This window comes from Herpailurus yagouaroundi, unplaced genomic scaffold (genome assembly GCF_014898765.1).
Source record: "Herpailurus yagouaroundi ecotype Mexico unplaced genomic scaffold, PumYag 159, whole genome shotgun sequence".
Lineage (NCBI taxonomy): Eukaryota > Metazoa > Chordata > Mammalia > Carnivora > Felidae > Herpailurus > Herpailurus yagouaroundi.
This window is the reverse complement of record NW_024412400.1, coordinates 44,741,535-44,752,844: the sequence shown is the minus strand read 5'-3', so window position 1 is coordinate 44,752,844 and position 11,310 is coordinate 44,741,535. Positions and strand designations below refer to the sequence as shown.

At 36.5% G+C, this 11,310-nt stretch overlaps 1 protein-coding gene and 1 pseudogene across 6 annotated transcripts in view; one reads left to right on the top strand and one right to left on the bottom strand.

The window, feature by feature from the left end:
- Positions 1 to 11,310, bottom strand: part of RNF13 (ring finger protein 13) — a 169,811-nt gene that overhangs the window by 96,364 nt on the left and 62,137 nt on the right. For 3 of the 6 annotated variants that reach the window (XM_040480463.1, XM_040480462.1, XM_040480464.1), the window contains exon 4: positions 6,900 to 7,025. The exons of 2 other annotated variants lie outside the window; for them this stretch is intronic. In XM_040480463.1, the coding sequence (XP_040336397.1) occupies positions 6,900 to 7,025 (126 nt within the window). Of the gene's footprint in view, positions 1 to 6,899; positions 7,026 to 11,310 lie in introns of those variants that run through there. One more of the 6 variants, XM_040480466.1, reaches the window with a different exon arrangement.
- Positions 3,063 to 4,265, top strand: LOC121033826 (GTP-binding nuclear protein Ran-like; annotated as a pseudogene).

The following is an 11,310-nucleotide window of genomic DNA, read 5'->3' as shown; positions in this document are numbered from 1 at the left end:
AAAAAAAAAAAAAAAAAAAAAAAAAAGAGGCTAGAGTGGGAGAGAGCCAAAGCATAAGAGACTGTTAAAAACTGAGAACAAACTGAGGGTTGATGGGGGGTGGGAGGGAGGGGAGGGTGGGTGATGGGTATTGAGGAGGGCACCTTTTGGGATGAGCACTGGGTGTTGTATGGAAACCAATTTGACAATAAATTTCATATGTTGGAAAAAAAAATAATCATTAGAGCATAAAATGGTAATAAAATTCAGAAGTACATGCATTGCACCATATCTGTTTACCAAGCTTGTCTAGAGTTCAATTAAAATAATTATTTGATAGACCTACCCTATGACCCAGCAATAGCACTGCTAGGAATTGACCCAAGGGATACAGGAGTACTGATGCATAGGGGCACTTGTACCCCAATGTTTATAGCAGCGCTCTCAACAATAGCCAAATTATGGATAGAGCCTAAATGTACATCAACTGATGAACGGATAAAGAAATTGTGGTTTATATACACAATGGAGTACTACGTGGCAATGAGAAAGAATGAAATATGGCCTTTTGTAGCAACGTGGATGGAACTGGAGAGTGTGATGCTAAGTGAAATAAGCCATACAGAGAAAGACAGATACCATATGGTTTCACTCTTATGTGGATCCTGAGAAACTTAACAGAAACCCATGGGGGAGGGGAAGGAAAAAAAAAAAAAAAAGAGGTTAGAGTGGGAGAGAGCCAAAGTATAAGAGACTCTTAAAAACTAAGAACAAACTGAGGGTTGATGGGGGGTGGGAGGGAGGAGAGGGTAGGTGATGGGCATTGAAGGGAGCATCTTTTGGGATGAGCACTGGGTGTTGTATGGAAACTAATTTGACAATAAATTTCATATAATAAAAAAAATTAAATAAAATAACTATTTGAAGAAATTGCTGACTTAGTATTAAAACCACATGATGAAAATATCTAGGACCTCCAGGACAATGAACAGACTTCTGATAACTAATCTTTATTTGGCTATAAACACAGAAATTTGTGTCATTCTGAAAATTTCTGTTTTATGTGATTATTTTAATGTTCTTGAAATAACCAGATATTTTTACAAATTAAAAAAAAAGTCATATTTTCTTTTTTTTTTTTTAAGTCATATTTTCCACTGGGATGCCAATTCAAGTCTTCTGAGAACTCTCTGCCTCAGGACTTTACAAAGTCATTTTTCTAATTAAACGATTTAATAACGCCTTAATTTATTTACCAGAGCCATCAATGTTTTTTAACTTCAAATACTCACCAAAAAACTAGCATTTCTAAACCATTACATTTTGTCACAGTAAAGAACAGCATTGTACAAAGATAAACAAAATAACATTGTTTTGCTTTTCCTCTAAAGAGCTGTATCTTTCAGAGCATACAGTTTTTGTCAGTGTGAGTAAAAGTGATTGTTTTCAGAATAAGCAGCTGGCGGGTAATCAACCGTTGTTACTAGCACTCTGGATATTTCACATATCCAAATACTAATTCTGAGTACAGGTTTTGCTGCATTTCTTTAGAGCAAGACAAATTTAAAGGCTCGGATGTGCTTCTCTCAACAGAAGACAAAAAATTAAAACAGTGCTCTCTTTAATTTAGAATGTGACAAATAATGTAATTTGCTACCTTCCAAAAATTGTTAACTGCATTTCTGCATTCTTATCGGCTATCTCTGAGTCACAAAGCACTGGGGATCGTTTGTATAGAAAAAAACCTTTTTTTTTTTTTTTAATTGTAGTTTTGTTCTTTTAATTGTAATTTTTTTTTTAATTTTCAATTCACTTTATCATTGACTTCTAAGGAAGAAGTAAATCTAGGTTTCTTATAGTACAATACTCATCTTCAAAAAAAATCTGAAGCATTCCAAAACGTAAACCCTAGTGTACCCACAGTACCAAGATTACCACCACCACAATTACTAAAAGATTCTGATGAAATTTTACTACTCCTTTCACTTCTGCTATCTACAATAGAAAAGGTTCCTCCGAGGAAAGCTTTGTAAGATATAGCTCATTCTCATTTGTCTGTGATAATCTGGGTATCATTTCTGATAAGTGGCGTGACAAAAAATATAACCTTGCAGCTACTATCAATTCCAGCATTCTGTATGGGGCTGAATTAAGCACTTCCAGTACTTGGTTCCAGAATGCTACATCAGGAATAAGGAGGTGAGTTATTTTTCTATTTTCTTAAGTCAATGTATTCATACAAAATTGTGGATATATATGAATGAACCCCTATTTTATACAAAGAGCTATTTATTTTCAATTCAGAAAAGTACTAGAACATACATTCTAAGTGATTAGGCTCTATAACATACCTAATAAAAAACGATATATAACCATCAATTGGGAAGCCTAGAAAATACAGGCAAAGATTTTTGTTCAGAAGATTATAGCTAATAGAGCTAATAGCCTATCAACCAATGACCACCCTTAGAAAGGAAATGCTCTTTGGGATGACATTCCAGTTATTTTTCCAGTAAGTGTGATGGCTTTATCCTTATCTATTTAACACTACCTTGACAGGTGATGCATATTTCTTATGAAACTTATATTTTATACATTACATGCTGGCATGACTAAACTGTCCTTTATAAACCATATTAGAAGTTTCACAATCAACTGTCACTGAGTTACTGCATCACAGTGTAACTTATCAGCTAATAATTTAGTTTCTGAAAGGTCAGTGTGATGTTTAGTTTTATGTGTCAACTAGATGGGGCTAAGACTTGCCAGAGAGCTCATAAAACAGTATTTTGGAGTATGTCTGTGCAGGGGTTTCTGAAAGAGATTAGCATTTGATTCAGTAGACAAAGTAAAAAAAAATCCACCACTCTTATCAACGTGTGTGGGCATTATCCAATTTGTTGAGTGCCCAAACAGATGAAAAGGTAAAGGGAAGGCAAATCCTCTCTCTCTTCCTGATATCCACCTTCTCCAGCCCTCAGACATCAGAGCTCTTGGTTCTTGGACCTTTTGATTCCAGGACTTTACACCATTGGCTCCCTTGGTTCTGAGGCCTTGGGACTCACACTGAATTATACCACTGGTTGTCCTAGTTCTCCAGCTTGCAAACAGCAAGCTGTGAAAAACTTCGAGGCCTAATACAGTTAGCATCTTTGACATCTTTATCCTTATTCTGTTTTACACCAATGGTAGAAAGTGTAAAACATCAATGGCTAATTCCTGTTGCTTATTTACTCTGTGCAAGGCACTAACTGATAAGCATTTCACATTGATTATTTCATTTGATCTTCATAACAATCCTATGATGTAGGGAACATTATAATTCCTATTTTACAGATAAAGGAATTGAGGCACACAGAAGTAAAACAGTTGCCCAAGATCACACCACTAATGAGCAATAAAAAATAGCATCCAGGTCAGATGGGCTGGAGACGCTTCTGGAAGAAATAGCACAATGGCTGCCCAAGAAGAATTCCAAGTCCAGTCCAAACTTGAATTGGCTGGCGATGGTGGCAAAGGAAAAATGATGTTCGTGAAACATCACCTGATGGGCGAATGTGAGCAGTACATAGCCACCTTGGGTGTTGAGGTCCATCCCCTCGTGTTCCATACCAACAGAGGACCTATTAAGTTCAAGGTATGGGATATGGCTAGTCAGGAGAAATTTGGTAGGCTGAGAGATGGCTATTACATCCAACCTCGGTGTGCCATCACAATGTCTGATGTAACATCAAGGGTTACTTACAAGAATGTGCCTAACTGGCATAGAGGTCTGGTACGAGTATGTGAAAACATCCGCATTGTGCTATGTGGCAGCAAAGTGGACATTATGGACAGGAAAGTTAAGGCAAAATCTATTGTCTTCCACTGAAAGAAGAACCTTCAGCACTGTGACATTTCTGCCAAAAGGTAACTACAACTTTGAAAAGCCCTTCCTCTGGGTTTCTGGAAAAGTAATCAGAGACCCTAACTTGGAGTTTGTCAAACTTCTCTCCCAGGTGAGGATGATGACGTATGAGAAAGTGCAGCTGGACCCCAGCATCGGCAGTCTGGTTTCATAGGCACCTGCCCTGTGACGTCAGTGGTGCAGGGTGTTGCCACTTTATTGTACAGCTGAGCAGAACATATGCTTCATCTCTGGGATGCTGAAGGAAATGAATGGGCTTCGGAGTGAATGCGGCAGTTTAAAAAACACCTTCATATTTTGAACCTGCATATTTATCTGTTTTGGAATGCAGTTGTTTCCTGAATTTCAAATAAAAGACTGCTGTAGTCACATCACAGTATCCAGTGGTGAAATCTCATTTGTCACTGTCATTCCCATTCCTTTTTGTTTAAAATCAGAATAAAGTTATTTCAAATGAGAAAAAAAGGGGGGGGGTGTATTCAAATGTATGCAGTCTGTTTCCAGACTTTAATTAAAATCAATGTGTCTATCCGGTAAACTGAGGTCTCATATTTTTGTTGTTGTTGTTAAGTTTACTTATTTATTTATTTGGGGAGGGAGAGAGAGACAGAAAAAGAGAGGGAGAGAGAGAATCCCAAGCTGGTTCCACACTGTGAGCACAGAGCCCAATGTGGGGCTCGGATTCACGAATCTTGAGATCATAACCTGAGCCAAAGTCAGACACACTTAACTGTGTGTCTTAACACCCAGGCACCCTCGAGGCCTCATATTTTTCATAACTAAGACAAGACAGAAACCATTAGGAACAACATGAATAAGGAGTCATTAGCTTTAAATGGCTATAATAAATACTCTGTTGTTTATTTGTGAAGAAAAGATAAGAGAGTTAAAAAAAAAACTTGTACAATAAACTAGGACCTTATTCATTAAAACTATGTCTACATGGTGAGGTATAATGAAAAAATTTTTAATATTTTTCTAAGATGAGAATCAATTTAAACATTTTTACATGTACGTGTTTTTTAAAAATGCATTATACACCTAAGCAGAAGCCTTACCACTACACTACACAGTTTAACAAAACTTTATTGCTCATCTACTATGCACTCCGATACAAATTAGGTAACTATACGTGAACTCTAAACACGGTAAGCTCACATAAATGAAATATGTATAATAAAAAATAATAATGTGAATAAAGAGTAAGGGAGCTATTTACAAAGTGGAAGAGTGGCACATTGGGCTGGAATGATTCATTCTGCCAGAGAGGGCACAAAGAAAAGTAAGCCTTCCAGGAAAGATAACATCCTCAGCTAGTACTTAAACGTCATCTTGGCCAGAGATCTTGAACAGAGAAAATAGTATGTATAATTAGGCACAAAGGTGTAGTTAGCATTGTATGACAAGTCAAGAGACTTCAAGGAGGTGGTATGGTTGCAGAATAAAATTCAAGGCAGGAAGCAGGAAGAGAGGAGCTGAAATCCAGCTAATCCTAAAACTCCATTAGCAGCATTCAGACTCATGATGAGGATCTGCTAAAGGGGCAAGAGGACTAATAACTCTACCACATATGCATCCCTGAGTTGTGTTTCTACCATCAAAAATAAACATTCAATGACAGTATTTTCCTAAATTTTTCAGTGAACCACTTCCCATCCCGAACTAAAAATGTTCTTAAAAAAAAAAAAAAAAAAAGTATTATAGTTTCTAGTTAATAAAGACTGGACTGAACCAAAAAAAATTACATAGCATAATAATGCAATAAACCTTAGAATCAGCAAATTTTGGTTTACTTTTAATTTACTGGCAAGAAATTAATGAAATATTACAATAATATTTCCTTTTTGTTGGAACAGTCTGCAATTATTACGATTTAGTTCTGGGTCAAATCTTAAAATGGCTTAAATTCAAACTATTATAAAAAAAAGATATAACTCTGAAGAGCAAGAAATCATTTGACTTCGACTCTAATTTACTTCGCATCTAAAGACAATTAAGAGTTTCGGTTTGGAACCGATATACAGTAGTAACAACACCTATCATTTCCAATGTGCTCTACATTTCCAAACCCTTCTGGAGTTATTACTTTATTCCTTTAATAAGTTTATTATAGAGGTGTCATTTCTTTCATGAAATGCAAGAAGCAGAGACAAAATTCAGGCACATCAGGAGTCTGTTCCCGCTGAATAAATCATCTAAGATCAAGCTATGTCAAATACATGAAGTAATATCCCATGTCTATTCTCGAAGATACACGCAAGAAACTACATGACACTCAGGTCTGAGGTAGATCAGTAAAAGTAACATCAAGGCTTATTTTATACAGGCCTCAATGTGTTTCTTTTGCCAAGGCCATACCAAACCAGATTTGTAAAGACAGTATTAAAAGCATTAAAAAACCACGCCTTTAGAGCAGCACTGACGATAGTGAGGGATGTCCTATGGCAAACTTTGTTTTACTTATCTGACTTAACCCGCTCCAGGGAGACAAACTGCGTACAGGTGACGGAATCAGCTTGTTACAGAGGAGAAATCCCGATGTCAACATAAATATAAATATACACGTAATATTGATAATGGAAGAGTAAAGGCATAAAACTGAAGGTTAACGTTTCCATTCCTAGATTAGATCAAGCAAGATTCCACTATTAAGCCACAGTTCAAGATTCCCAACTTCTACCTGCAAATTCTTAGAACCAATAACAATCACTTTTATCCTAGTCAATTTTGTTTACAACCTTATTAAAACTGTGAATCGTGAAACCGACGCTGTCTCCCTCTCTGTACTGGCTGTTAAAAGCTTAAAGGTCAATTCTGTAGTAGATGAATGAGACTTAACCTGCTCCTCTCTTGCTTGCCTTCACCAACTTCACCCTCGTTTTGCTTTTGTCCTCACTTTTTTTAAACTGGATGACTTGTGTCAACTCTCTTAAAGCCTTTCTGAAACAAGGGAGAATTCAAGGTAGATAAACTAAAAAAACAGTAACAAAAAAATGAAAAAAGCAAACATTACCTTTACATCAAAATTACAATCAAGTCTTCTAATTAACACGATGAAAGTGCCAGATGAATTATCTTTTAATGGTGGAGGCACTATGGGTTCACAGGCATTCTCTGGTTTTGAATTAATCAAAAAACCCTGTAAAAGAATTGGCAAGAAGTTTTTTCTTTGTTAAACTCAAGAATTAAATACAACTTAACTTCTACAAATATCTTTTAAATATGTTTCATGTATTTTGCATTATGCTAGATGAGTTATCTGGGAGCTGTGACAATTCCTACCCTCCAAATATTCACAATCCAAGGACTTCTAAAGTAGTATTTGATTTCATAAGCATTTAGTTTTTTAAAGTAAGTTCCATTTCTACTATTAAAGTTCTCTTTTTGATCACACATAAGCCTATCACCCCAAAGACAACCACTGTTATCATGTTGGTGTATTTTCCAATGATGACTGACATTTCTAAACCAAGTAAATACTTTTTTAAAATTAACTTTTACACTTCTTTCATGTTATCAAGCAATGAAAATACACAGCATTTCTGGGAATTTTGTTCTATAGAAATACTAGCCTGAGTATATAAAGGTGTATGTAGAAAGATGCTCCATGCTATGCCGTGTTTAACAGTAAAGGCTGGAAATCATGCACGTCAATAAGGTAGCCATTTAAAAACATATATACAATAGAAAAATAATGCAGCCATTAAAAAGAATGAGGTAAATCTATGCACACTAAATTGAGAAGGTATCCACAAGATAACTATTAATTTAAAAAGAAAATAGCAAGTTGCTTTCCCAGAAATACAGGATGGTTTGACATCAGAAAATAACATGAAATGTTACATTAACAGATTAGAACATAAAAATCAAATGGCTATCTCAACGGATGTAATAATTGAATAAACACATAAACAGATAACAGAATTCAATGAATTTATAAAAAAGTAAGCAATTAAAGCTATGACACAGTTTCTTTAACAACAGTCCAAATGGTATGTGAAGGGCTCACACCAACCACCTATTCCACAGGACATGGCAATTTCTCCGGCTGAAAGTTGCGTGGACTGGCTTGTAAAGGGGAATGTTTTTGCAAATGTTTCAGGAATAAAATGCAGCATACCTTCATTTATTCATAAAATAGTTTGCCTTCTGGATTCCATAGAGCACTTGGTTTTTACTTTGCAGGGAAACAGAACTGCGGTTATCCTTCTAGCAATGAGTATTTGCTTCAATCATGTTAAATTTACACCCTGCTGCTTTTCTGTGCCTGTCTGCACAAACAGTAACTTCTTGCTTTAATGAAAAATCACATAATGCAATTCTTTTCAAGACACTTAGAACAGCAATTAAACTCAACCCATGTAGTACGAGCAAGGCATATAACTCAACGAAAGTGAAGACAGTATGAACAGTTAAGGCCAAATTTCCTGTGTCTGGTGATGTCAATTCCATCATGATTGCCACCTAGTGGACAGCAATTGAAAGACACATTCCAATTTCAGAGATGCTAAAACAAGGGGTTAATAAAATAAATGCATCTTAGAATCAATGAATTTATGGTAAGTACAGATACACACAAAAAAAGATCTACAAGTGAAACCAGAGAAGGGTTTTTGTTTTTTATAACTTCTATATTGTTATATCTGTTATGGCAAATGTATTATTTTTAAACATAAGAAAATTTATAAAAATCAAATACACATGAGCCAAAAGCCCAAAAAACAATCTAGTTGCATTAACAGAAAATTGAGTAAAGCCTTAAAAAATAGGTTTTTTCCTTAAATTATTAAACATTATCTTTCCTGTGGACTATGCTAAAAGAATAACTTGCTATTAATTCCTATTCTTCCCTGAGATATGAGTCACTTAAAACTAAACGCAAACTTAGTTTGTATCATCCACAAAGTATACAAGGTAGTATAACGGGCTTTGTCAATTGATTTGGCACAACTCTCTAGGCTCTTGAATAAGAATATCAAACAAGGTGCTGCTTTAAGCCAGGTCCACATGCCTAGTGTCACCTCCCTGGGCCAATCTTTTCTTATTAAAAAGATGCTTGCGGGGTACCTAGGTGGTTCAGACCATTAAGCATCCAAGTTCAGCTCAGGTCATGGGTTCAAGCCCTGCATCAGGCTCTGTGCTGACAGCTCATAGCCTGGAGCCTTCTTCGGATTCTGTGTCTTCTCTCCGCCCCTCCCCTGCTTGTGCTCACTCTTTCGCTCTCTGTCTCAAATATAAATAAACGTTAAAATAAAAGGGGAGGGGGCGCCTGGGTGGCTCAGTCAGTTAAGCCTCCAAGTTTGGCTCAGGTCATGATCTCGCGGTCTGTGAGTTCAAGCCCTGCATGAGGCTCTGTGCTGACAGCTCAAAGCCTGGAGCCTAATTCAGAGTCTCTCTGCCCCCCCCCCCCCGACTCATGCTCTGTCACTCTCTGTCAAAAATAAACATTTAAAAAAAAAACAAAAACCGATGCTTGCTCTGTAATTAAAGATCCTCCTCATTTCTACCTTCTGACAGTGGCACTTTATGCCAATATGTAGGATATTCAAGAAAACTACCAGTGCCTACAAGACTTAGGAACTAGATGTCCATCTATTCTCTCTTTGTTGTAATTGCCTGATGTTTAAACAATGCTGGACAAAAATTGTGCATGCAGACTGGCACCTCAGTATCATCAAATGTATAATGCAGTAGGCTCACTACATATACATATGCTGATTTCTTTTGAAATCTTTTATGACTATACATAAAGCAAAGTGTACCAAATATAATTTTCCAGTTTGATGAATTTTCACTAACTGAACACACATGTATCAGGAAATAGAACTCCGAAAGTTCCCTTTATCCTCCCTGCCAGTCACTAGTCCTCAAACCCCATTCCTAATGTCACCACATAGTCTTCTAACAGCTTGATTTTTTGCCTGATTTTATACTGGAGATAAACAGAACCATACAGTATAGTAAGTGGTCTTTTAGACTTCTTTCTCTCAATGCTGTACTTGTGAGATTCATCCCTACTGCTGAGCAACCACACTGTTGAGACACTTGGCAGATCTTTCGCTGCCATTTCTATACAATGTTACATTGTGTGACGATGCCAACATCTATTCTACTGCTGATGAGCATTCGGGGAATTTCCAGTTAGGAGCTGTTACAAACATTCCACGGACACTAACACAGATGCACATCTGTTAAGTATGTACATAAAAGTAGAACCATAGGCTATCAAGCTGGATCAGAGCATATCAAGCTTTGGTAAATCCTGCCAAGCAGTTTTCCAAAGTAGTTTGGGTTACCACTTTTTAACTAGAATATTCAAAATCATCTAAACATAAAAATTATACCGAATGTAATTTTGCTTGAATGCTTCAGGAGGCATTTAGAACTACAGTATTTCAGGATAAAAATTATGAAAACATCACTTTTGTTGATAAGTTATACTGATTAATAAAATCATAGAGAATTTGATAAAGTGGTTTTGTTTAAAAGATTGCGTCAGGCTGAAAAGAGCCTTAACTTTCCTTCCCTTCAGCTTGCACTGATGTTAAGCTACATAAATAGTAAAATTAAGAAGAGCATATGTAGTTATAATGTCAACAGAAATGTTGAAAGCAAGGCAGCAGTACATCCTTCTCTTTGCAAGAGTAAAAAATAAAAGAAGGAGAAAGAGAAGGGTGAGTTGTTTTGTTAGTATCTGAAGTTGTAAATTAACTAATTAATTGCAGTAACAGCAAGCAGTTAACATTTGTTGAGCCTTAGCACTCAACACTGTGTCAGGCACTATGCCCTTTCAGTATTCTAAATCAGTTAATCTATGCAATGACCCAAGGAGGTAGCTACTATTATTATTATTATCCTTATTTTAAAGATGAGGAAACTAAGTCTCAAAAAGGTTAGGTAACTTGCTCAAGGTTACATAGCAGGCATGCAGTCCCAGAAAGTTCTCAACCACTAAGCTATACTCCTCCCGTAAAAAGTCAAAACAAACCAGAACAAAACAACCTCGACTAGGTGAAAAACAAAATGGGCAACAAAAAGAAGAATGAACATTTACAAAAATGAACAAGCCAAAATGTTAGTATAAAAGGCAATTAAGGCTGATTCCAAAATCTGATGTAAATACTTTAAACAGGGAAGATGTCAGGGGTGCCTAGGTGGCTCTGTTAGTTGAGCGTCCGACATCGGCTCAGGTCATGATCTCACGGCTCATGGGTTCAAGCCCCACATCAGGTTCTGTGCTGACAGCTCAGAGCCTGAAACCTGCTTCAGATTCTGTGTCTCCCCCTCTCTCTGCCCTTTCCCTACTCAAGCTCTGTCTCTCTCTGTCTCTCAAAGATAAGTAAACACTGAAAAAAAAATTTTTTAAACAATGCAGATGTCAAAGGAAACTGCCATAATTTTGACATTCAAACATAGACCAGAGT